The sequence below is a fragment of the Ambystoma mexicanum genome, chromosome 1p (genome assembly GCF_040938575.1).
Source record: "Ambystoma mexicanum isolate Mex_15411 chromosome 1p, UKY_AmexF1_1, whole genome shotgun sequence".
Lineage (NCBI taxonomy): Eukaryota > Metazoa > Chordata > Amphibia > Caudata > Ambystomatidae > Ambystoma > Ambystoma mexicanum.
The window spans coordinates 182482590-182509797 of NC_090921.1; the positions used below are offsets into that span (position 1 = coordinate 182482590).

Below are 27208 nucleotides of genomic sequence, written 5' to 3' on the forward strand. Positions count from 1 at the left end.
TAACGGACTGCTTTGGATTTTCCCTATCTGTTCACTTGCTACAACCTGGATTTCGACCCTTGGAAGGTTAAAGACCTTCCTTTTGTTCAGTCTTGGAAATCATTACGGGTTACTGGTGGTCAGCTCGTACCCACCTCCAGGTACTTGCCTGTTTGAATCATCGGCGCTCCCTTGCACCTATTCCTCAGGCTCCCTTCCATTGAACATAGGTAAGAAAGTATCCTTTCTTCACTCTTTACTAAAGCACTGTCTTTGCCTGTATTAACCCTGACTTCCTTCCAACAGCCTCTGGAGTCCTCGGCGCCACCTGATTCTACAACCAACAAACCACCTGTGGCCTCAAAGCTCGCACAGGGAGTGTTTATCTTTCTCTCCCTGTGGGTGATTTGTGGACAGAGGCTCAATACTCTTCACTACGCGGCAAGTCTCGACAGGTACAGTGGGGATGCCTACCCTGGCACCCCTTATAATAGAGGTGCTGTTTTAGCTCACTTCCGGTATAGGATAGCTATAGCTGCAGCTATTGTACTACATGGGCTTTGTGTCAGCTCTGGTAAACCATGATGCCCTCGCAAATCTGAAGGATGGGCTTCTGACAGCTTTGGTATTGGTGCTTTTCGCATTGGTGGTACAGGAAGGGAACCGTCTCTGGGCTCCTTTATATGGTTCTGCCCTTGGCTTCTGTAAAGTGGGCTCCTAGAAGCTCTGGTATTCAACAATGTCATCTGGATCAGTGTCATAAACTGTACAGCAGTTGCTTTTGTATCGTGGTCTCCTTGCCACTGGCTAGAGGTTAAATGAGCGAGGGCAACAGTGGTATTGGGCTGAATCTGTGCCGTGATACTGCAAGCAAGGCGTGGGGAAATCTAGTCTGGTGCTGGCTTTGAAGGAGATATTTTGGTCCATGTCAGCCAAAGATGCAGTCCCAATACTGTGGGCTACAGAAGTTGGGATCCTGGCATAAGGCAGCACTGTTGTGCTGGAGCACTGACAGCCACTGCTAATACAAACTTGGTTTGGTGAAACAGTGCAACAACTGGTGCAAACTCCTTATTTAAGGCAGCAGTGTGGTACTGAGTGGTCCGAGAAATATGAATACATACTTCTAAAGTAAGGATGTATTGCAGTACTGGGAACTCTGAGAGACCCAGCAAACTCTTGATTTCAGAAGGGGGCAAGCACGGAATGCACTTGTAGGGTCTTAAATGGGGAATTAATTTTGTTTCCGTGCCAGGAGGGAAGGGCGCGATCATCAGGCTGCTTGCAGACCCTCTGTCGCGGTCCGCCACGGGGCTCCTACTGGACGATGCAGCTTGCGTTCCCATGCCGCCGAAGAGTTGTTCCTCAACGAGTGTGCTGCTCCACAAGAATCTGTAAGCGCACTGCCGCGTGGCAGTCTTCTAGGTGTTTAATTAGTATGAATATTATCGATAAGCTCGGCTTCACACATAGGACTCAACAGAGTTCACTCAACCTCAGCTCCCACTTCGGCCACCGTGCACAATTCCCCTGTACTAAGGCAGACGCTGTGCCTGCGCCAAACTCCATCCTGCTGCAATAGTAGCAGCTGATAATGGCTGCCCTCGCTCTGTCATGAGAAGGGTGGCCTACGAAGTGAAAGATCACTCTGCAGCTCGCGTCGGCACACTCATTAAAGCACGAATGGCAGAAGCTCATGGATAAAAAACAAAGCCAAGCATATGGAAAAAAACAAAGTCCAGCTGGTGCTTCGGCCATTTCATCAGCAAGTGTTGGCAAGTTGCCATGCCAATGCCATAGACTGCTCCCAAACTCCCCTTTTCCTTTATGTTTTACAGTAGCAATGTTTTTGTCAATATTTGTGGGTTATGCCACAAAGAGCCAAAACCAAAAAGACTGGTCATGCAAAGCCCCATCATTACAAGTCAAGAGTCTGCAGGGTCCCAATTACGAACTCAGGACAGAGTTCAGTGCAGTGAGTTAGCCCACAAGGAAGCTGGTCAGAACACAGGATGGTTCTATCTACCTATTAAGTTCTTGTATAGCGCCATTCACCCATAGGCCTCACATGACAAAAGACAAAACAGAAAAACAGAAACAGATCTGGGTCTTCAGCAGGGTTCTCCTCTTCGTAGGGGTCTTGGCTCCAACCATTATTTGTTGAATGGCTTCAAAAGGCCTCCTTCTATCCAGGATTGGAGTTGGAGTTGCCCCCAAGCCCACCAATGTTAAGAAGCTATACCACTCAAACAGCCATGGGCTGTCCAATCATGCACAGCCTCTGCTCACCACATCTGCCCAGTAACAGTAACATTTTGGCATGGATGTGGACTGGGACTAGGCAGTCCTAGCCGCCACTTCTGGCCACAAAACACACACTACCGGTTTGCCTGGGAAAGCTGGAGATTTCCATGTGAAAGGGCTTATCATATATGGCAAATCCGGCCCTGAATAGTCAGGAAGATGACCAAAATACAAGATTGCCAAAGGACAGGTGAATATCTCGTTGCAGAGCTACTTTAAAATATATGGTACTCTAAAATGAATTAAGCTGCAAAATGCAAAAGTGCCAGAGACGATTAAAAGAAGCATGGTTGAAAAACAGCCATTGCCACCAGCCTGTCTTGGAAACATCCTGCAAGTAACAACAATATTATGAAAACAAAGTTAAAGGGACACAAAGTATCCATACTGCACATCACTATAAGGTGAAAAGTAAAGTGTAAAATAAACAGACATTCGCAATGGAGAACAGAGTTCTCCTGCATGGATAGCCATAAGGAATGATCAGTTCCCTCAAAACAGATGAGCTTAGCAAGGCAAGTGACGTAAACAGGCTTTTGCTTGCCCCCATGGCAGGTACAACACAACAGCAAAAGGGCTCCTATAGAGGTATATGGAGGAAACGCAGCAAACAGAACAACTTTCCTCAAACCCATTCTGTGCACACTGAGGCCCATGGGCATGATGCTCATTATAAAAACTGAATAATAATATTTCTAATAAGCTAGCACTCATGTCCCGCAGAGTCCTTCACTCCAAAGGTTGGGAGCAAACCGTAAAGTGGTGAGTTGTTTTGTTTATAAGGAACATAAGTAGGCGAGAGATCTTGCGTAGGTGAACTTGTGCTTTGAGTGTTGTGATTCATAAAACAAAATGTTTCAAAGTAAAATAACAACTGCAGGAAAGCTCTTAGAAGACCTTCTCCCAATCCAACCACCTTAGGGGAAGTCCATGGGAGGGGCCCTGACCAGAACTCCACTGACCACAGTCAAGCAAGGGAGAGTTAGGGCAAGGACTTTACTCCCATTAAACCATATGGAGGTAGGGAAGTAGGGATCGTTGTAGAAACAGAACTTTGTACTCACCCGCTGTTCTCTGATTCACGCAAGGACAACTTTGGCAACTCCTGAAATCGATGGGACCCTGTGCTCCGTGTCCAAATTCGACTAAATGTTTTTATTTTCATTAATACAATTGCCCTATGCAGGAAACCTGGCTTTGCTCAGTTTAAGTTTAAGGGGAGACTCTTTCGATGTCTGAGGTCAATGGCAGCTTACACAGCTGATATGTATCCTATAATTACCTTTCATTGTTGGTGCGAGCACTGCGTTGCTACTGGGTGCCTCTGCGCCTTACTTAATAAGCTCAATGAAGTATCTAACAGCATGGCCCCAGTGGGACACTCATTGAAACTGAAGTCTTGCCAATCTCCTAAACAGCTCATCATGCCAGTAAACGTTATAAGAGTTATAAGAGTTCCAGAGTGAGGACCCCCCCCCCCCTCCACCCTCCACTCTGAGGGGCCTTACCAGGCAGGTGGAATGTGTAGGTGAAGTTCAGTGACAGCTCCTCTGTGCACAATCTCAAAACAGTAGTGTCTTGCTGGGTGCTGAATGAGGAAAGGCACCGCTCCTGTTCCTAACATTCCTAGTGTAAGGGAAGGCACTGTCCATCACAAATCATGATTAGTAGTAACTGGCTGGATGCTCAAAGAAAAGAAGTGGCAGAGAGAGTTACACTAAGGGGCTCATTTATGTAAATAGATCACTACGAAGGATGGCACAACCACAGAGCTGTAAAAACATAGGAAGTGAACTTCACTAAAGCGCATAGGCTTAAATCTGGGAAGCTCAAGTCTGTTAGAATTGCTGGAGCGAAGTGACCGAGAGGAACACGGACGCTTAATCCAATCCTTTAGATAGACTGTCGCTTCATAGTTAAGGCATTTGTGAGTGAGAAGCAGGACCTTATAAGTGATGGAGTGTTTAATTGGAAGCCAATGATGGGAAATACGTGCCTCAGTGAGTTATTCCTTCTAGAGAGGCCACAAACAGCTCGATCCGCATTATTTTGAGCAATTTGGAGCATGTCCAAGTTGGCCTTAGAGGTATCTACCAGCAGGCTGTTACCATAGTCAAGTTTGGAGTTGACCGGGGCAACAGCAAGGGAGGCAGCATTGGATTCAGATAAAGTTTTTAGTTGCCTAATCAATCGTGTGATATAGGCACAAGATGGCTTGACCTGACTGGCATGCTTCTACATATTCAGTGAGGAGTCAAAATAGACTCCCAGGCTCTTGACCCAAGGACTAGTTTTGATGGAGGAACCAGCAATGTCGAATGCAGCATATCTTGGATTCAGCTTCAGAAGGCGCTGAGTGGTACCTACGTGCATAAGATCGGTTTTATTTCCATTAAGAGCCAAGGAATTATTAATCACCCATTGTTCTCTTTTAGTGTAAATAAAAGTGCTTTTTTAGGTCCATCTCATAATCACTGGTTAATAACATTAAGACCTGCGTATCATCAGCGTAATTGGTATAGTCTACGCCGAGACGATCAAGATGTTGGAAGAAAGGACGTGTGTATAAGTTAAAAAGTGTAGGGCCTAGGCAGGCTCCCTGAGGAAAACAGCATGTGAGAAGTAGTTCAGGAGGGGATTTGAAGCCACTGGAGGCAACCCAGCCAGATCTATGACCCAAAAAAAAGGCCAACCAACATAGGGCGCTGCTGGAGCGGTTAGCGACGGCCCCAAGCCTCTTGAACAGCAAGCAGTGGTCCACAAGATGGAACGCTGCAGAGAGGCCCAAAAGTATCAGTAGCGCCACCTGACCCGAATCTACAGTGTAGCATAAGGAACAAGTTACTTACCTGTAACTGTTGTTCTCCAGCATGGATCTGGCATGGATTCACATGCTCATGAATATTCCCCGTCGTCAGGCCGGGAATCCTCAGTAAAGAAAAAATCAGTATCAGTTTCGTTTATGATCTGTCTTTCTTAGTAGTAACCAATCACTGATCTCTGGGTCATAGTGCCCCCAGCCAATGACTGCCCTCTCCCTAAGCCCCGCCCCTGGCAGCCATCCTCAGATTTGGTAGCACGTAAAGTGGCAGTATGACCAAGTGAAGAGCCACAGAGGGGAAGGAGGGAGGGTGAATCCATGCCAGACCCATGCTGGAGAACAACAGTTACAGCTAAGTAACTTGGTTCCTTCTCCAGCATGGGGTCTGGCATGGATTCACATGCTCATGAATATAAGAATACATAGCAGTATACACATGCACAACCACAGGAGGTGGCAACAGGCTCAACATTAAGCAATACAACAACTCAACATTAAGCATCGCTTACCTCCTCACCAGGCTCACCTTAAGCGAACAGGTTGCGCAGCACTGCTTGAACGACCCTGGACTCCTCCCTGGAGTCCCGATCGACGCAGTAGAATCTTGTGAAGGTGTGCGTCGACCTCCACGTAGCAGCCCTGCAGATGTCCAACAGGGGCACATCAGACAGGAACGCCGTAGTAGCAGTGATCGCTCTGGTCGAATGGGCTCTCGGACAGCCGGGCAGCAGTCGGTTTGCCAACCGGTGACAGTGCATGATGCAGCTGGAGAGCCATCTGGAAATGGAAGCCTTCGAGAGAGCATTCCCTTGATTCACAGGTCCAAAGTTCACAAACAGCTGTGATGTCTTCCGAAAACTCTTTGTGCGGTCCACGTAGAACTTCAGCGCTCTAGCCACATCCAGCAAGTGCAAAGTCCTCTCGGACGGAGACGAAGGCGACGGGAAGAAAACTGGCAACACCAAGGGCTCGTTGAGGTGGAAGTCTGACGGCACCTTGGGCATAAAGGAAGGGTGCGTCCTCAGCACCACCATGGTGTCGTGAAAAGTCAAGTATGGAGGCTTGCAAGATAGGACCTGGATCTCTCCCACTCGTCGTGCGGAGGTGATGGCCACAAGAAATGCTGTCTTCCATGACAGGAACTTCAACGGCGCCAAATGCATCGGCTCGAATGGGGCACCCATGAGCCTGGTCAGCACCACGTTGAGTTCCCACGCCGGGACAGGGGCCTTCACCGGCGGGAACGATCGGAATAGTCCCTTCATAAATTCCTTCACCAGGCGGTGAGACCACAAGGACGCCCGTCCTGTAGTTCTGGTGTATCGGGAGATGGCAGCCAGATGTATCTTGATGGAGGCGTGAGCCAGTCCAGCTTTGGCCAGCGACAGTAGGTACGGCAATACTTGAGGGGAATTAATCCGCAGAGGGTTAAACCTCTGTGCACGGCACCAGACAGAGAACCTCTTCCACTTATGTCCATAGCATTTGAGAGTTGAGGACGCCCTGGCATTTGCAAGAACCTCTCTGCAGTCAGCCGGGATATCGTATCCTCCAAACTCTAGTGCTGCAGGAGCCAAGCCTGCAAGTTCAGCGACTCCGGGTCGTGATGGAGAATGGCGCCTCCTTCTCTGGAGAGAAGATCCGCGTCCGTCACCAGCTTGATAGGTGGGGACGCTGAAGTCCAGAAGGTCCGGGAACCAGATCTGTCTCAGCCACGCCGGTGCGACGAGGATCATCCTGCACCTGGACCTCTTGAGCTGGTTGATGAGATGGAGCAGCAACGGCAATGGAGGGAACGCGTACAGGAACAAGCCATCCCAAGGGAACGAGAAAGCATCGCCCATACTCCTCGGTTGTGCAAACCTGATGGCGAACCTCTGGCACTTGGAGTTCGTCGCTGTCGCAAACAGGTCGATCTGGGGTTTGCCCCACCGTTGAAAGAGCCGATCCACCTGGTCCTGGTGTAGTTCCCACTCGTGGCACGAGCGCAGCTCCCTGCTGAGTGAGTCGGCGATGGTGCTTTTTATTCCTGCCAGGTGGAAGGGAACCAGAAACATCCGCTGGGCGATGGCCCAGTGCCACAGATCATGGGCCTCCTTGGATAGGGCTGGGGATCTGGTGCCTCCCTGCTTCCGGATGTAGAATATCGTGGTGGTGTTGTCGGTGAAGATCCTCACCACTTTGTCCTTGAGGGACAGAAGGAACAATTTGAGCGCCCAGAACACGGCTCGTAGCTCCAGGATGTTGATGTGAAGAGACCTCTACTCTGGGAGCCAGAGGCCTCTTGTGTGGAAATCTCCGGTGTGGGCCCCCCATCTCTCCACAAGGAAGTATCTCGAGTATACTCCGGAGTCCCAGAGCCTCTTGGGGACGAGCTCGATGGCACCCTTCTTGAGCATCGGCCTTACCTCCAACAGCAGTTGAGGGACGTGATTCTCCTTCCTGGCCACGGGAGGAATGCGAGGACACTTCTTTTGAAATTCTAGCGAGTGTCCGCGGGCCAGGGTGTCCAGCACCCAAAGGTCGGTGGAGATGGACTCCCACACGCTGACAAACTTCGTCAGCCGGCCTCCCACCGGGGTGCTTCGGTGGGGGCCCGACGCTACGGCCGGTTCAGTCCTGCTTGGAGGAGGCCTTGCCACCTTGGCCTCCTTGCCGACGGCGGCGAGACCCTCCTTGCTTGCCGCGGCCTCTGTATGCCTCCTGGGGCGAGGAGTGGGCTGCCTGGCGGTAAGTAGAGGAGCCACCGCTGGATCCCTTGGAGGCTCCCTGTCTGCCTCCAGAGCTCCGAAAGGGCCGCCGTTGCTGAAGGACTCCTAGGGCTCGGGCTGTTTCCGTTTCTGTATTGATGGCCTGGAGGGACTCATCCACCGTCTTTCCAAACAGGTTGTTGCCGTCGAACGGCATGTCCAACACTCTGGTCTGGACGTCCTGGCGAAGGTCCGTCGCCTGGAGCCATCCTCGTCGTCGGAGGCAAACCCCATTGCCCAGTTGGCAAAATCCGGTATCGGCAATGTCCGTTGCCACCGTTATGGCGTGATCCGACGCCACCTCACCTTCCTGCAGAATCTGTATGGCCTCCGCCCTCTTGTCGTCCGGTAGGAAGTCTAGCAGAGGAGCTATCTTGAACCAAAGCTCCCTGTCATAACGGGCCACAATCACTAAGGCATTGGCCGCATTAATCGTCTTTGCCGCCGACGTGATGACTCGTCGTCCCATGGAGTCCAACTTCTTGCCCTCGCTGTCCGGCGGGGAAGTGGAAGTTAAAACCGTCGTACCCGCTGCTTTCTTTTTGGCCGCTGCCGAGACGACAGAGTCCGGTGTGGTCTGGGCCCTGAGGCACAAGGGGTCGGCATCGGGGACCCGGTACTTCTTCTCGTACCTGTCCCTCTTGGCGGGTGTCGTGGAAGGGTTCTTGAAGATAGCCAGCCCCACGTCCCAGATGTCGTCGAGCAACGGCACCGCGAGGACCGTCTTTCTCTTGGCCTCTCGTCGTTGGTAAAGAAAACCTTCCTTTTTCTGTTCCTCAGGGCAGAGCTGGAAGAGCTTGGATGCCCTGGCTATCATGGCGTGAAAAGAGCCAATTTCGTCGGGAGGAGAGGCCCGAGTGGGGGGGGGGGGGTGATGACGGGATGTCCGTTGTGTCATCGCCGCCGTCGTCGTCCGACCCCATCGCTGCATCCGTCGCCGTATCCTCCAGAGGGTCCGGCGAGGGGGATGAGGGGTCCACAGGCCTCGCGGGCACGAAGGGCGGAGCGGGGTGGACTCTCCTCCACTTGTTTGGAGGGCTTCCTGACGGGCCTGGTTCTGGATCCTCTGTCGGGGTCCGTGGTAATCTCGTCCTTATCTCAGTACATAAGGATTGGATCGCCAACAAAATGGCTGCCAAGCTATCCTGGGGCTCAGGTAATGGCTGCGACGGACGGGATGGCTGCTCCACTGGGCCCTCGTCGTCGCCATCATCGCTATCTTCGATCGTATCAGCGGGAACCTTCCCCTGGGATCGAACCTTCTCGAACCTCTCATTGAGGCCTATGAACCTCTCGTTGAGGCCTTTCACGGTATCCACCGGATCTTCCTCGGAGGCTGAATCCGAGTCCGTAATGGCCACCGGCCCTCCACCCCTTCTTTTTCCGCCGGGGTCTTCACGGGGGTCTTAACGATGGTCTGGAAAGAGGATTCCCTCCGCGGTGGCAGGGAAACTCTGGGCCCCGAGGCCGCCTCCACTGGCGTAGCCTCTGCCGGCTTCGCCTGGGCAGCTGCGACAACTTCGATAGAGTCCTTTGCCGGGTGGATCAAGGCCCTCACCACCTTAGGTGCATCCTGGGCCTTCGCTTTGGGGTGAGGGTCATCGCCTCGCTCCCCCCCGGCTCCCTTCGAGATCGACCGGGCCCTCTCCAGAAGCTTACCCGGGTTCTCGGACTTCCTCTTCCCCGAACCAGAGTGCTGGCTCGTGGTTGATCATGCCGGGGAAGTCACGCCCTGCCTGGCAGCCGAGGAGCCCGACCTTTCGGCGCTCCCGGTGCCCGCGGACTCGCGGTGCTTGGCCTTCTGTTGGGCCCCCGTCGCCGGGCCCCCCCTCACAAGACTTAGAAGACCGCTCAGACTTTTTCTTCGCCTTCTCACCTGCTATGCCCTTCTCCAGCCAGGCAGCGAGGCGGGAACGACTATCTTGCTTGGTCCGTTCCGACAGGTTCTTGCAGAACGCACAGTCCTTCTCCACATCCGTCTTGTCCTCATGAAGGCAGTAGAGACATCTCGAATGCTCGTCCTCCTTGAAAACATTTTGCAATCCGCATCCTGGGCAGCTCCTGAACAGCTTGGATCCGCGCGTCGAGCTTCCCTTGTCCTGGGCCATGTCCGTTGAGGTAGGCCACAGATCATCTGGAATCCTCCAAGAAGCGTAACTCGACGAAAACTTCACCCTTGAGGGGCGTAGAAGAATTCCGAAATGGGTCCCCGTTATCGGAAGTAGAAACGGTGGAGCTTGAGGCTCGATTAACCGTAAAAAGAGAAAAATCTCCTGAAAAAGCGCGAAAACGCAGTAAAAGCTTGAGAGCTAAAACACGAGGACTCCCAACACTTGAACGTGTGGTAAAAATCTGTGGATGGCTGCCAGGGGAGGGGCTTAGGTAGAGGGCAGTCATTGGCTGGGGGCAGTATGACCCAGAGATCAGTGATTGGTTACTACTAAGAAAGACAGATCAGAAACGAAACTGATACTGATTGTTTATTTACCGAGGATTCCCGGCCCGACGACGAGGAATATTCATGAGCATGTGAATCCATGCCAGACCCCATGCTGGAGAAATTAGCTTTCAAATCTACCAGGGCAGTCTCAGTGCCATTAAGGGCCTGAAAGCCAGACTGATGTGAGCCTAGTAGATAAGTATCCTCAATGGGTTGCTGAATCTGGGAGTACGCACCCCTATCCAGAATTTTCAACAAAAAAGTAACATTAGTAATAGGACGGTAGTTGCCTACAGAGGATGGATCAAGGGATGCCTTTTTAATCACAGGGGAGATCCCCACTTTTTTTAACGAGTCAGGAACAATAGGGGTGGCGAAAAAGGAGTTGACCGGGCGCGTATCCAGAGGAACCATGCAGTCAAATGATTCTTTAATTTTGGAGGGAGGGCTAATATCATCGGGCATGAAGAAGGCTTAAGATGTGAAACAATGTTAGAGAGATGAACCTCTAATCTCCTTGAAGTTAAAAACAGGGATGATGGAGACTGGCTAGGGAAGACAGGACTGGGTGTGGTAAAATGGCAAAAGAGGGAGCAGAACACACCATCGCAATCTTATAGTGTTGGGAGTTGAATTTATCACTAAGTCCCTTTAGAATATCGTAACACCATTGATCGCACTTGACCAAAGCAGGATGGAGATTGTCATTCCCTTCAAACTCCCTGAGAATAGTGAAAAAGTTCTTTATGAGATGAGTTAGCAGTTTTGATATGTTCTTCATAAAAATCCAGTTTAGCAGCCGTAATGACAGTCTTATAGTCGGCCGCAGCCTTACAGTACAAAGCAAGAGTGCTGGCTGTGGTATTCTTCCAACATGGTGGAAGAATACCACAAGAGAATTGTCTCTTGAGTTTTCTAAGACATAAAATTTTCTCAGTGATCCAGGATTTACCCAAAGTTTCAGTTTTGACAAATGTATCAGTTGGTGGAGTAACTGGACTCTCTGAGAGATCTGTGGGGATAGTAGCTCTTGTGAATTTCAACTAGCGAGGAGTGTTGTACAATACAATTACAAATACAAAACGTTAATACAGCACAAAAACCTACAATCAAACAAAATTAAATATAAATTTAGAACAGGAATACAAGTAACAAGTGAAAAATTAAGCTATAAAACCAATGTACATGTTAGGAATCTTAAGGATAAACAAGGAAAAACAAATGGGCTTCTATGGGTTCATGAAAAGGTAATAAATGTGGGAAGCAAACAAATGGGGAGAGGCAGGGCATTCCAAGTACAGTGCACACCAATGGAAAAGGCATACCCGCAATGTGAGTGAAGATTGACTGCTCTGCTACATCTACTTATGAGAGAGTTTAGTCTAACCTTTGTTTGGAACCCTGTCTTAGGATAGATGGTTTCAAACAAACCCCGCCCACCCCCGCCCCGCACAGTAGGCTGTGCAAACCTCTTTCTAACAATATATTGAGACTCCAAACACAGCATAAGAGCCCCAGCCAGTCACAATTAGGGCCTGTGATTTGGGTAATCCAGCAACTATTATTTTTATGTTCCAAGGACAAATTCAGTTGATGGCAGGCTCTAGATGATATGTCAATATTATTACTAAAGGTAGATCCAATCAGAGAGGCTCAAGTTCATGAATATCAATGGTGAAAATAAGAAATTTTAATTAATACATACAACTATATTTTACATAGTACAAAATAAATAAAATAAGTACACAAAAGAAATAACAGGTACTCCGTCGATATTCCCCTTGACAAAACTGTAGTCAACAAAGATGTTTTGAGGGACCCAGCTCTAAAACGCAAAGCCAGACGTGAAGCCAAAGTGAAATCTGAGGAACGATACAAGACTGGCAAGAATTCTAAAAGCTGAGGTTCTAAATTGGTAGCAGTGGAACATCGGTGCATCAATAAAAGATTATTTAAAAAAAAAATAAAATAAAAAAAGAAATAACAGTGAATGAAAGATAATCCTGAAAATTGAAAACCGATCCAGGCTATCTCTTTAAGGTTGTGTCACTTTACTCACCAACTCTGGTGACAGACTTGTTCAGAATCGGAGCGAGTGAGGGGTCCAGCTCTTCCTGCACATTCTGCAGAAGGACAGGATCTCCATACTGTATGGCATGCTCCAACACCCGTATGTAGTCAGACATTTGCATATCGATGATCTTCAAACCCTGGAGGATAAAGATGAGGCTTGTGTTAAGAGAACTCACCACAACATAACTGTGGCTAGTGAAGCTCTTTCTGTTGGTAGGAGATGTAATCTAGGGACTGAAGTTGAGGCTCTGGAGCCAAAAGACTGGTTTCAATTGCAGATCCCCAAATGACCATATTTTATATCTGAGAAGGAATAGTTCCTTACTTGTAAATACAGTTCTTCGTCCTGGGTATCGTCATTGAATTCCTAAATACTGAATATTACCGCCCATGCACATGATCCTGAAATCAGGATCCTCTGCATAGGCAAAGATATTCCGGGTTTATGACTATCCAGGAAGATCAAAGGAAGAAGAATTATGGAAATCCCAGAGTTGGTTCATATTTCCATAAAGAGTTGTGGGACACCATACATCACATGATCAAAGAAGCAAATGCCCAGTTTTTCTATAGCATGTAATATCAGTATTTATCCTACCTTTACACTAACCCACTTGTCTACCAGCATGATAACAGACGTTTTTCATTCAAGGATCTCCACTGTATTAATAAACACTGAAAATCTTTGCCCATGAGTGGGACTGCAGTTCCAGAATTCAATGAAGATGCCCAGGATGAATAATTGGATTAATAGGTAACTATTACATTCTTTGTTGTGTTAGTACGCTAAACCATTATGGTTCAACTGATACGGAAAGAAATAAGGCAACTCCTGCACTGTCCCCCAGACATTTGATGGCTGAAGTAGAAGGACAGGTTACTTGGCCGGAATAATAGTCCTCCATCTTGAGTACCTTTTATAACATTAAAGTTCTTAGAATATTCCATCTGGCTAGAGCACAATCTTCAAGGAGGAAATGTGAACCCTTTAGCATTCCAGGCATATTAACAACATAACGGTAGGAACAATTAAAACTAAGATTGAACAATAGTTCACCGAAAATGATACAGGGGCCACTTCACAGAGTACCCTCTGGTACGCTTTCAAAGAGGTACTACGAGGCGACATAATAGCCATAAAAGCACAAAGAGACAAGCAACGCAACAAATGGGAGGAAGAGCTGGAGGGGAAGTTAAAGTAACTGCAAAACAAAATAGCAAAAAACCCCAATAGGAGAACGAAGTTAGCCATGAGACACATACAAGGCCAGCTGGGTCTACTACAAAGCAGAAAAGCGGAAATGGCCCTACTATGCCTAAAACATACATACTACATTAGCGCCAACAAGGCGGACAAGCTACTGGCGAGACAGCTACACAAAAGAAGCCGGAAGACAACACTACAACTTAAAGACAAGAGGATAGTGAGGATAGCTTAGAGGCAACATGCTCGCTTTGGAAGCAAGACGACACGGAGCAACACAGGTTCGAACCCCGGGTCTGCGCTTAGAAACCTCTGGGTATTAAGCTTGTTGTAAATAACCCATCATATCATAATGGGCATAATTCCCAAACAGACGTATTGTTTATTTACTTATAGAGCGCACCTGGCCGTTAAGCAACGGGGCGCTTGCAAAGAAATAAAACTTAGGTTACAGGTACAAGAATATTATACAGTTTCTTATATTACAGGATCATATATCGGGCATTTCTAATGTTACAAAGTCCAAGAATATTTACAATTTCTTATGTTACACGTTCATATGTCAGGCAGTACTTATATTACTATATATAGTACTATATATACTGATGACACATGGATTGCAATGTCACATGGCTTACAGGTAGGATATGTTTCATATATTTACACAATATTTGATGCAGTTGAGGCATTTAGCAGTCGTTAGTATGAAGCCATAATTTGACGTTAGCGTTGAATACATGAAAGGAAGGGGTAGCTCTAAGTGAGTCTAGGATAGAGTTCCAAAGATGAGCTGCTAGTATTGGAAAGCTGGACCCTCCAGTTCTTTTCAGTTTGAAGTTTGGGATTTTGATACTGTTTGTGTGGGCCTTTCTGATGGGGCGTTCTGAGGTGTGCTTGGTGAATCTCACTGTGAGGTAAGGAGGTGCTTTGTTGTTCAGACAGTTATGTGTAATATTCAGAGTTTTGAGTTTAATACGGTCGTTGATGGCCAGCCAGTTGACAGCTCGTCTTTGGTCAGATATGTGCTGCCCTTTAGGGATTCCTAGTGCTGTTCTGAGGGCGTTATTCTGCAGGGTTTGGAGTTTGTTAGTGTTGTGTTTACTGGTGCCTAGGTACAGTGCATTACAGTAGTCTAATTTGGAGAGGATGAGGGCTCGTGCAATGGTGGTACAGCTGTCTGTGGATAGGTATGGTTTGCAAGCGTGGATAAGTTTGCAGGTGTAGCTGGTAGCAGAGGCTGTAACGTTAACTTGCTTGTCAAGGGTAAGAGCTGAATCTAGGTGGAATCCTAGGGTTTTGACTTCCTTGGCTACCTTGATTTTGATACCGTCAATGGTAATGAAGTTATATGAGTCGGATAATTTGTTAAGTTTACTGGTAGACCCGATGATTAAGAGCTCAGTCTTGTCGTCGTTGAGACAAAGGCCATGTGTGGCCATCCAGGTTTGGATAATTTGGTTGATTTTATTTATGTGGCTGGTGTCATTGTCGTAGTCTCCCTTGATTGGGATAAGAATTTGGGTATCATCAGCGTAGTTGGTATATGTGAACTCTAGTTTGTCCAATATGTCAAAGAGAGGCTTTGTAAAAATATTGTACAAAGTGAAGTGGGGGAAACACATGACCCTTGGGGGACGCCACAGGTGATGGGGACTGGATCTGCTGCTGATGTGGGTGAGAAGACTCTTATGGTTCTCTTATCCAGGAATGAGTTTATCCAGGCCGTGGCTTTTGTGGAGAAGTTGGCCGCTGATTTAAGGTGGTTACAAAGTACCTTATGATCTACCAGGTCGAAGGCGGCTGATAGGTCTAAGAGTAGAAGAATAGCAATGTCTCCTCTGTCTTTACGTTCATCTAGTTGGTTTTTAAGATCAAGGAGAGCCGTTTCGGTTCCATGTCTCGGTCTAAATCCTGATTGTCTAGTCCCTAGTAAATTGTTAGTCTCCAGGTAAGATTGGATCTGTAAGTAAGCTGCTTTATCTAAGATTTTGAGGAGGAACGGGACAGTTGTTATGGGCCTATAGTTTGTTGGGACATTAGGGTCCAGATTTGCTTTTTTCAGGAGAGGTAGTATCCAGGCATTTTTGAGGTTGGTTGGCACAGAACATGATTTGAATGATGCATTGATAAATGATGTGATGAAAGGGGCTAGTTCATGTTCAGCCTCTTTAATAATTGGGGCTGGACAAGTGTCACCAAGGCATCGAGACGGTTTAAGAGACGTGATGATGTTCTTAGTTTCCGCAGTGGAGATGGCTCTAAAACTGAATTGGTTAAGAGGTTTAGTTTGGTTGGCGGCAAGTTCCTGAAGGATGGTTTCTTGCGTTGAGAGGGCAATGTTGTGGAGGGAGGATTTTTTGGCTGATATTTTGTCTTGTAACATTGTGATTTTGTTGCATAGGGCCTTTTGAATGTCTGTGCACCAGGCTTTGTTTTGGTGCAAGAGTCTATGGGTGCAATTGGGGATTCTAATTCTCTCAGGATAGAGAAGATTTCCCTGGTGTTCTAATTCGCTTTTTTGATTCTGTCATTAAAGGTATCTTTTTTTGCCTGGATGATTTGTTTTTGTAGTTGTTGGCGAGGGTAGTGAGGAGGTTTTTGTTATGGGCAGAAGGGTTTTTTCTCCAGCATGCTTCTGCATGTCGTTTCTCCTTGCGTAGGGCTTTTATCGTAGGAGTGAACCAAGAATTAAGATGGGCAAAAGGTTTAGATTTGGTGAGCTTCAGCGGCGCAATGGCGTCAATTGCTGAGTTAATGGTGTTGTTGTACAGGTCAGCTAGGTCATTAGGGTTAGTGTTTAGGCTGGAGTGATTAGTGATTAGTGATAGGTTGGATAAGTGCGAGGAGGTTTGGGAGTGTTATTTTTTTTTTGCAGCGGGTGAGGGCAGGAGGAGCAAGTAGTTTGGTGGATTTAGGTTGGGGAGTGTCTGAAATGGTCAATGAGATCAAGTAGTGATCAGTCCATATGCATGGTTCGATGGCCGTTATGAGGGAAGCGCAGTTGATGTCTGCAACCCAGTCCAATGTGCGGCCTTTAGAATGCGTGGGGCCGTTATTCCGTTTGGTGAGGCCTGCTTCCAAGATGGTGTTGGCTATGGTGGAGGCATTGGTGTCTTTGGGGTCATTGTAGCCTAAGTTGAAGTCGCCTAGTAGAATGATTTGTGTTCCCGGTTTGGCATTGGTGTTTAAGAGGGTGGTTACGTCTTCTTCAAAGGTACCTAGTGGACCAGGGGGTCTGTAGATGAGGTGTACCGTGATAGTACATGAAGCGGACATTTCTAGTTTTAGGGAGAGTAGTTCAGCTGACGGCATAGTGATGTTGTCTATTTCTTTTACGGTGAGCTTGGCTCTGCAGATTAGAGCTATGCCACCTCCTTTGGAGATTTCTCTATCTTTTCTGAAGATGGTGAAGTTCGGGGGAACGGCTAGCAGGAGGGCAGGGCCAGCAGCTTTGTGTAGCCATGTTTCAGTGACTGCTAGGAAGTCGAGTTGGTTGCAGGTGATGATGTCTGCAATTTCAGAGGCGTGGGCTATTAGAGATCTAGCGTTGATCTCCCTTGAGGTTGTGTATTGTTTTAGAGTTGATGTTGCTGTGTACCTTGTTGTGCAAGGTTTTGGGAGATTTAGTACACAGTGTTTGATTGTGACTGGGTTTCCTTAAGTGCGTGTTATGCCTGGCGTGTATTGGCTCCGTTTTAGGGAGGCCGTGAGGTAGGTGAGTGCGTGGTGGTTTGGGTAGTTTAGTGCCTAGTCTGAGGTTTCTTAATTCTATAGGGCAGGCCTGATTAGGTTGAGCCTGGGTAAAGGGGGCAGGCTGTTGTTCTGGTAGATGTGTTTGCACCTTTCTGGTCAGATCCCTTTCTGTAGGAAGTTTGTGGTATGGGGTTACCATGATAATTAAGGTGGTAAGTGTAGAGAGTATGGCTAAGTAGCATATAGGTGTGTTAGACATGGGAGATGTCATAGCGGTGTTAGTAGGTAGAGTGAGGTGGCAAGCGATCAATGGGTCTATCAGGATACGCTGGCAGACGATCAGCGAGTCTCAGATAGGTGGCAAGGTGCAGTGGCAGCGACCAAGGGGTCTCAAATAGGTAGCAAGATGCAGTGGCAGGCAACCAAAGGGTCTCAAATAGGTAGCAAAATGCAGTGGCAGGCGACCAGAGGGTCTCAAATAGGTAGCAAAATGCAGTGGCAGGCAACCAAAGGGTCTCAAATAGGTAGCAAAATGCAGTGGCAGGCGACCAGAGGGTCTCAAATAGGTAGCAAAATGCAGTGGCAGGTGACCAGAGGGTCTCAAATAGGTAGCAAAATGCAGTGGCAGGTGACCAAGGGGTCTCAAATAGGTAGCAAGATGCAGTGGCAGGCATCCAAAGGGTCTCAAATAGGTAGCAAAATGCAGTGGCAGGCGACCAGAGGATCTCAAATAGGTAGCAAAATGCAGTGGCAGGCAACCAAAGGGTCTCAAATAGGTAGCAAAATGCAGTGACAGGCGACCAAAGGGTCTCAAATAGGTAACAGTATACTTATCTAAGAACAGTTTAACCTCAATGGATCCCCGTGCTCAATACAAGTGAGGGAAATGTGGCAGAAAGTAATTCTACAGTGGCACTACACCCCAGAAAGACTTCACACAATGTACCCGTCCACCAACGACAGATGCTGGCGAGAATGTCCCACGAAAGGAGACTGGAAACATATTTGGTGGAACTGCCCGCGCCTTCAAGGGTTTTGGTGGGGGGGAGGGAGTGAAAGTGCTAGTGAACAAAATGATACAGAGGTCAGACGAAATACAGGACAAAGTGTGGATGGCGGGAATGTGGGACTCGGGCCAAAAGACCCACACAAAATCACAACAGTGGGGAACAATGATTCTGATAATTGCGGCGTGGCTAACAATAGACCAGCACTGGAAACAAAAATCCCCGCCAACAAACCTGTATTGGCTGCAAAAAGTATGGAAATGTGTCTCACTCGAATGGGTGTCATACAGACTCCAAGGACCACCCAAAGCCTTTAGGAAATATTGGGGACACATTCTCACCTACCTACAGAGTGACTATATGCTCCAGTGGTGCCCAGACAACATCAGAATTTTGGACATCATGTAACTCTCACCATGCCTGAACTAAAATGATTCCACGTCACCAAGGGTGGAGGAGGGAGCGATGAGGGAGTGGGGGGGCTTTGGAAGTAATTGTTGATGGTCATATTTATTGTAAAATCAATAAAAAAAATGTTTTAATGTTCTCAGCACGCACATGGGCACCAAAGGGTTGATCGAGAAGCTCTACAACGCCCTACTAGAGAGAGGACATCTATCAACCCCACAGGCACAAGCTCGATGGGAAAAGGATTTGGGCTGTGGGATAATCAAGAGGGATTGGCTGCGATACACAAAGCAGTTTGGAACCCCACCATCTCCGTCCAGTACACAATGCACAATTGTTGGCTGCTCATGCAATGGCACTTCACCCCTCAGAGATTGGCGGAAATGTATTCTGGAATAGGTCCGTACTGTTGGAGAGGTTGCGCACAGATTAGCAACTATTCGCATCAATGGTGGGAGTGCCCATAGGCTCAATCCTGCTGCAAAGAGATCCTTGGTTGTACCCATGAGATAGAGGGAATTGAGAGGGTGGCACCTCACTCCTGGTGTTGTTTGGGGTTGAGCTGGTGGACAATTAATATTTGGTCCTACCCCATTTACTCAGAGATTTGCTCCTGGCGGCTGGGTTATGTCTAACTGTACGCTGGATGGGTGGCCCGATGCCGACGAAAAATGAATGGTTACACACGGCTAAAGAGATATATGACATGGAAAGCCTAAGTGCATCATTACTGGATTCGCACTCGCACATGGATGTGATGTGGCACCCATTCCTTGAGAACTGGGAAACGCCCTGAAGCCTCTACCGTAAACAGTGACGAGAGATGTTTCTCTTTGTACTCCGGACGTGCCTGTCTTTTATTTTTGTTTATGAGCGCAACCAGTCACCTGCTGAGCCGTGATCTGGAACAACGTTGTAAGCCAAGCGTTAAATACATCAGCGCCATGTGCTAAATGTTAGCAGTAAGTATTGTTGTTCGATATGTGCGGGAGGGTGAATAAGGGAGGGTAAGAGGGAGTGAAACAGGAGGTGGGATGATAAAGTGAAAAACTGGATCAATCATCTGCAGTGTTTCGCTAGTGTAAGGTAATGTCGTTGTTTTTTCTGCACATGTTGTTCTTCAATAAAAATCAATAAAAAAAAAAAGCCGCTTAAGGTTTTTGCCATTTCTGGGCCACAGACAGGGGATGGCCAAATGGGGAAAGCAGGGGGTGATCTTTCTATGGAAAGAGTTCCCCGATTGCATTTGCAGCATGTGGCGTTGATTGTGATTCATTGCTGCAGGTAGGTTCACTTTGAAGCTGTTAATGCGATACGGTCCGCAGCATGTGCTTCAAATTGTTCTGGGCTGCTGATCCAGAATTAGAAGCAGAAATAGAAGGGATTCATAGCTCCCTGATTCGTTTTACTATGCAAAGAGAGTGGCAGGCTCTGGGTCAGTTATCATTATGTGCGGCGAACAGTGCTTTAAAGCCTCACTTCATGTGTTAACTGCCAAGCGCCCCTGCCGTCCTTTGTTCCTGACATTTCACACTGTGTTTTTATTTTTAAAAAGTGATTGGGGCCTGGGGCGAAGGCTCCTCTGTTAATGCGGCACTTAAGTTGTACTTGAGTGTCCCCCGGTGCGGTCTATGTCTGCGAGGCACATAATAAAATAAGGAATTCAGATTGTAAGCATTGATCGCGATTTACGGGACCCCACCTCCTCTTCAGACTAGAGGGACAGCTTACCATGCATCATGTCTTTCTGACCGCACTGAGGCGCTTGTAGTTTTCGTGCTTATGGTGTAGTTGTCGAGACCTACGCTCACGGGTGTGGCCGGCTCATACTGCAAAAACTATCCGGCAATTATCTGCTTCGGGTTTGAATTTCGCCGTGATGTGGGGCAATATTAGGCGACCCCTACTGCAGCTGCACGGCTGCTCGGTAACATGTATTGATTAAGTTCCGGTTGGAAATATCGATATGCAGACGGAGGGTGCTCGACACGTCTACGTCAAGCAGTGGCCATGTTGGAATCCCGCAATAACGGAATATATTGACCCATTTGTTTCTTCTCGTTGAGAATGTCATCAATATTTAAAAAATTAAAATTCTAACCCTGAAAAAGGGCCAGGAAATTTAAAAAAATTCAGATGGTATCTGGATAAAGAGATAATGAAGGTCCAGTCATTCAGGTACCTGGGAATAATGATCTTATCGAGTAGAGAGGAAGTGGAAGCAGTGGAACTCTTAGCTATAAAAGTACGAACACTGACAAGTCAAGCACTGATGATTGCAAAGAAATAAAACTTAGGTTACAGGTACAAGAATATTATACAGTTTCTTATATTACAGGATCATATATCGGGCATTTCTAATGTTACAAAGTCCAAGAATATTTACAATTTCTTATGTTACACGTTCATATGTCAGGCAGTACTTATATTACTATATATAGTACTATATATACTGATGACACATGGATTGCAATGTCACATGGCTTACAGGTAGGATATGTTTCATATATTTACACAATATTTGATGCAGTTGAGGCATTTAGCAGTCGTTAGTATGAAGCCATAATTTGACGTTAGCGTTGAATACATGAAAGGAAGGGGTAGCTCTAAGTGAGTCTAGGATAGAGTTCCAAAGATGAGCTGCTAGTATTGGAAAGCTGGACCCTCCAGTTCTTTTCAGTTTGAAGTTTGGGATTTTGATACTGTTTGTGTGGGCCTTTCTGATGGGGCGTTCTGAGGTGTGCTTGGTGAATCTCACTGTGAGGTAAGGAGGTGCTTTGTTGTTCAGACAGTTATGTGTAATATTCAGAGTTTTGAGTTTAATACGGTCGTTGATGGCCAGCCAGTTGACAGCTCGTCTTTGGTCAGATATGTGCTGCCCTTTAGGGATTCCTAGTGCTGTTCTGAGGGCGTTATTCTGCAGGGTTTGGAGTTTGTTAGTGTTGTGTTTACTGGTGCCTAGGTACAGTGCATTACAGTAGTCTAATTTGGAGAGGATGAGGGCTCGTGCAATGGTGGTACAGCTGTCTGTGGATAGGTATGGTTTGCAAGCGTGGATAAGTTTGCAGGTGTAGCTGGTAGCAGAGGCTGTAACGTTAACTTGCTTGTCAAGGGTAAGAGCTGAATCTAGGTGGAATCCTAGGGTTTTGACTTCCTTGGCTACCTTGATTTTGATACCGTCAATGGTAATGAAGTTATATGAGTCGGATAATTTGTTAAGTTTACTGGTAGACCCGATGATTAAGAGCTCAGTCTTGTCGTCGTTGAGACAAAGGCCATGTGTGGCCATCCAGGTTTGGATAATTTGGTTGATTTTATTTATGTGGCTGGTGTCATTGTCGTAGTCTCCCTTGATTGGGATAAGAATTTGGGTATCATCAGCGTAGTTGGTATATGTGAACTCTAGTTTGTCCAATATGTCAAAGAGAGGCTTTGTAAAAATATTGTACAAAGTGAAGTGGGGGAAACACATGACCCTTGGGGGACGCCACAGGTGATGGGGACTGGATCTGCTGCTGATGTGGGTGAGAAGACTCTTATGGTTCTCTTATCCAGGAATGAGTTTATCCAGGCCGTGGCTTTTGTGGAGAAGTTGGCCGCTGATTTAAGGTGGTTACAAAGTACCTTATGATCTACCAGGTCGAAGGCGGCTGATAGGTCTAAGAGTAGAAGAATAGCAATGTCTCCTCTGTCTTTACGTTCATCTAGTTGGTTTTTAAGATCAAGGCGAGCCGTTTCGGTTCCATGTCTCGGTCTAAATCCTGATTGTCTAGTCCCTAGTAAATTGTTAGTCTCCAGGTAAGATTGGATCTGTAAGTAAGCTGCTTTATCTAAGATTTTGAGGAGGAACGGGACAGTTGTTATGGGCCTATAGTTTGTTGGGACATTAGGGTCCAGATTTGCTTTTTTCAGGAGAGGTAGTATCCAGGCATTTTTGAGGTTGGTTGGCACAGAACATGATTTGAATGATGCATTGATAAATGATGTGATGAAAGGGGCTAGTTCATGTTCAGCCTCTTTAATAATTGGGGCTGGACAAGTGTCACCAAGGCATCGAGACGGTTTAAGAGACGTGATGATGTTCTTAGTTTCCGCAGTGGAGATGGCTCTAAAACTGAATTGGTTAAGAGGTTTAGTTTGGTTGGCGGCAAGTTCCTGAAGGATGGTTTCTTGCGTTGAGAGGGCAATGTTGTGGAGGGAGGATTTTTTGGCTGATATTTTGTCTTGTAACATTGTGATTTTGTTGCATAGGGCCTTTTGAATGTCTGTGCACCAGGCTTTGTTTTGGTGCAAGAGTCTATGGGTGCAATTGGGGATTCTAATTCTCTCAGGATAGAGAAGATTTCCCTGGTGTTCTAATTCGCTTTTTTGATTCTGTCATTAAAGGTATCTTTTTTTGCCTGGATGATTTGTTTTTGTAGTTGTTGGCGAGGGTAGTGAGGAGGTTTTTGTTATGGGCAGAAGGGTTTTTTCTCCAGCATGCTTCTGCATGTCGTTTCTCCTTGCGTAGGGCTTTTATCGTAGGAGTGAACCAAGAATTAAGATGGGCAAAAGGTTTAGATTTGGTGAGCTTCAGCGGCGCAATGGCGTCAATTGCTGAGTTAATGGTGTTGTTGTACAGGTCAGCTAGGTCATTAGGGTTAGTGTTTAGGCTGGAGTGATTAGTGATTAGTGATAGGTTGGATAAGTGCGAGGAGGTTTGGGAGTGTTATTTTTTTTTTGCAGCGGGTGAGGGCAGGAGGAGCAAGTAGTTTGGTGGATTTAGGTTGGGGAGTGTCTGAAATGGTCAATGAGATCAAGTAGTGATCAGTCCATATGCATGGTTCGATGGCCGTTATGAGGGAAGCGCAGTTGATGTCTGCAACCCAGTCCAATGTGCGGCCTTTAGAATGCGTGGGGCCGTTATTCCGTTTGGTGAGGCCTGCTTCCAAGATGGTGTTGGCTATGGTGGAGGCATTGGTGTCTTTGGGGTCATTGTAGCCTAAGTTGAAGTCGCCTAGTAGAATGATTTGTGTTCCCGGTTTGGCATTGGTGTTTAAGAGGGTGGTTACGTCTTCTTCAAAGGTACCTAGTGGACCAGGGGGTCTGTAGATGAGGTGTACCGTGATAGTACATGAAGCGGACATTTCTAGTTTTAGGGAGAGTAGTTCAGCTGACGGCATAGTGATGTTGTCTATTTCTTTTACGGTGAGCTTGGCTCTGCAGATTAGAGCTATGCCACCTCCTTTGGAGATTTCTCTATCTTTTCTGAAGATGGTGAAGTTCGGGGGAACGGCTAGCAGGAGGGCAGGGCCAGCAGCTTTGTGTAGCCATGTTTCAGTGACTGCTAGGAAGTCGAGTTGGTTGCAGGTGATGATGTCTGCAATTTCAGAGGCGTGGGCTATTAGAGATCTAGCGTTGATCTCCCTTGAGGTTGTGTATTGTTTTAGAGTTGATGTTGCTGTGTACCTTGTTGTGCAAGGTTTTGGGAGATTTAGTACACAGTGTTTGATTGTGACTGGGTTTCCTTAAGTGCGTGTTATGCCTGGCGTGTATTGGCTCCGTTTTAGGGAGGCCGTGAGGTAGGTGAGTGCGTGGTGGTTTGGGTAGTTTAGTGCCTAGTCTGAGGTTTCTTAATTCTATAGGGCAGGCCTGATTAGGTTGAGCCTGGGTAAAGGGGGCAGGCTGTTGTTCTGGTAGATGTGTTTGCACCTTTCTGGTCAGATCCCTTTCTGTAGGAAGTTTGTGGTATGGGGTTACCATGATAATTAAGGTGGTAAGTGTAGAGAGTATGGCTAAGTAGCATATAGGTGTGTTAGACATGGGAGATGTCATAGCGGTGTTAGTAGGTAGAGTGAGGTGACAAGCGATCAATGGGTCTATCAGGATACGTTGGCAGACGATCAGCGAGTCTCAGATAGGTGGCAAGGTGCAGTGGCAGCGACCAAGGGGTCTCAAATAGGTAGCAAGATGCAGTGGCAGGCAACCAAAGGGTCTCAAATAGGTAGCAAAATGCAGTGGCAGGTGACCAGAGGGTCTCAAATAGGTAGCAAAATGCAGTGGCAGGTGACCAAGGGGTCTCAAATAGGTAGCAAGATGCAGTGGCAGGCAACCAAAGGGTCTCAAATAGGTAGCAAAATGCAGTGGCAGGCGACCAGAGGGTCTCAAATAGGTAGCAAAATGCAGTGGCAGGTGACCAGAGGGTCTCAAATAGGTAGCAAAATGCAGTGGCAGGTGACCAGAGGGTCTCAAATAGGTAGCAAAATGCAGTGGCAGGCAACCAAAGGGTCTCAAATAGGTAGCAAAATGCAGTGACAGGCGACCAGAGGGTCTCAAATAGGTAGCAAAATGCAGTGGCAGGCGACCAGAGGATCTCAAATAGGTAGCAAAATGCAGTGGCAGGCAACCAAAGGGTCTCAAATAGGTAGCAAAATGCAGTGACAGGCGACCAAAGGGTCTCAAATAGGTAACAGTATACTTATCTAAGAACAGTTTAACCTCAATGGATCCCCGTGCTCAATACAAGTGAGGGAAATGTGGCAGAAAGTAATTCTACAGTGGCACTACACCCCAGAAAGACTTCACACAATGTACCCGTCCACCAACGACAGATGCTGGCGAGAATGTCCCACGAAAGGAGACTGGAAACATATTTGGTGGAACTGCCCGCGCCTTCAAGGGTTTTGGTGGGGGGGAGGGAGTGAAAGTGCTAGTGAACAAAATGATACAGAGGTCAGACGAAATACAGGACAAAGTGTGGATGGCGGGAATGTGGGACTCGGGCCAAAAGACCCACACAAAATCACAACAGTGGGGAACAATGATTCTGATAATTGCGGCGTGGCTAACAATAGACCAGCACTGGAAACAAAAATCCCCGCCAACAAACCTGTATTGGCTGCAAAAAGTATGGAAATGTGTCTCACTCGAATGGGTGTCTTACAGACTCCAAGGACCACCCAAAGCCTTTAGGAAATATTGGGGACACATTCTCACCTACCTACAGAGTGACTATATGCTCCAGTGGTGCCCAGACAACATCAGAATTTTGGACATCATGTAACTCTCACCATGCCTGAACTAAAATGATTCCACGTCACCAAGGGTGGAGGAGGGAGCGATGAGGGAGTGGGGGGGCTTTGGAAGTAATTGTTGATGGTCATATTTATTGTAAAATCAATAAAAAAAATGTTTTAATGTTCTCAGCACGCACATGGGCACCAAAGGGTTGATCGAGAAGCTCTACAACGCCCTACTAGAGAGAGGACATCTATCAACCCCACAGGCACAAGCTCGATGGGAAAAGGATTTGGGCTGTGGGATAATCAAGAGGGACTGGCTGCGATACACAAAGCAGTTTGGAACCCCACCATCTCCGTCCAGTACACAATGCACAATTGTTGGCTGCTCATGCAATGGCACTTCACCCCTCAGAGATTGGCGGAAATGTATTCTGGAATAGGTCCGTACTGTTGGAGAGGTTGCGCACAGATTAGCAACTATTCGCATCAATGGTGGGAGTGCCCATAGGCTCAATCCTGCTGCAAAGAGATCCTTGGTTGTACCCATGAGATAGAGGGAATTGAGAGGGTGGCACCTCACTCCTGGTGTTGTTTGGGGTTGAGCTGGTGGACAATTAATATTTGGTCCTACCCCATTTACTCAGAGATTTGCTCCTGGCGGCTGGGTTATGTCTAACTGTACGCTGGATGGGTGGCCCGATGCCGACGAAAAATGAATGGTTACACACGGCTAAAGAGATATATGACATGGAAAGCCTAAGTGCATCATTACTGGATTCGCACTCGCACATGGATGTGATGTGGCACCCATTCCTTGAGAACTGGGAAACGCCCTGAAGCCTCTACCGTAAACAGTGACGAGAGATGTTTCTCTTTGTACTCCGGACGTGCCTGTCTTTTATTTTTGTTTATGAGCGCAACCAGTCACCTGCTGAGCCGTGATCTGGAACAACGTTGTAAGCCAAGCGTTAAATACATCAGCGCCATGTGCTAAATGTTAGCAGTAAGTATTGTTGTTCGATATGTGCGGGAGGGTGAATAAGGGAGGGTAAGAGGGAGTGAAACAGGAGGTGGGATGATAAAGTGAAAAACTGGATCAATCATCTGCAGTGTTTCGCTAGTGTAAGGTAATGTCGTTGTTTTTTCTGCACATGTTGTTCTTCAATAAAAATCAATAAAAAAAAAAAAGCCGCTTAAGGTTTTTGCCATTTCTGGGCCACAGACAGGGGATGGCCAAATGGGGAAAGCAGGGGGTGATCTTTCTATGGAAAGAGTTCCCCGATTGCATTTCCAGCATGTGGCGTTGATTGTGATTCATTGCTGCAGGTAGGTTCACTTTGAAGCTGTTAATGCGATACGGTCCGCAGCATGTGCTTCAAATTGTTCTGGGCTGCTGATCCAGAATTAGAAGCAGAAATAGAAGGGATTCATAGCTCCCTGATTCGTTTTACTATGCAAAGAGAGTGGCAGGCTCTGGGTCAGTTATCATTATGTGCGGCGAACAGTGCTTTAAAGCCTCACTTCATGT

The 27208-nt window shown here is 47.2% G+C and overlaps 1 protein-coding gene across 1 annotated transcript in view; it reads right to left on the reverse strand.

Moving 5' to 3' along the window:
• Nucleotides 1-27208, reverse strand: part of DNAH2 (dynein axonemal heavy chain 2) — a 3498763-nt gene that overhangs the window by 503257 nt on the left and 2968298 nt on the right. The window contains exon 70 of the mRNA XM_069646273.1: nucleotides 12354-12504. Coding sequence (XP_069502374.1) covers nucleotides 12354-12504 — 151 coding nt within the window. The remainder of the gene's footprint in view (nucleotides 1-12353; nucleotides 12505-27208) is intronic.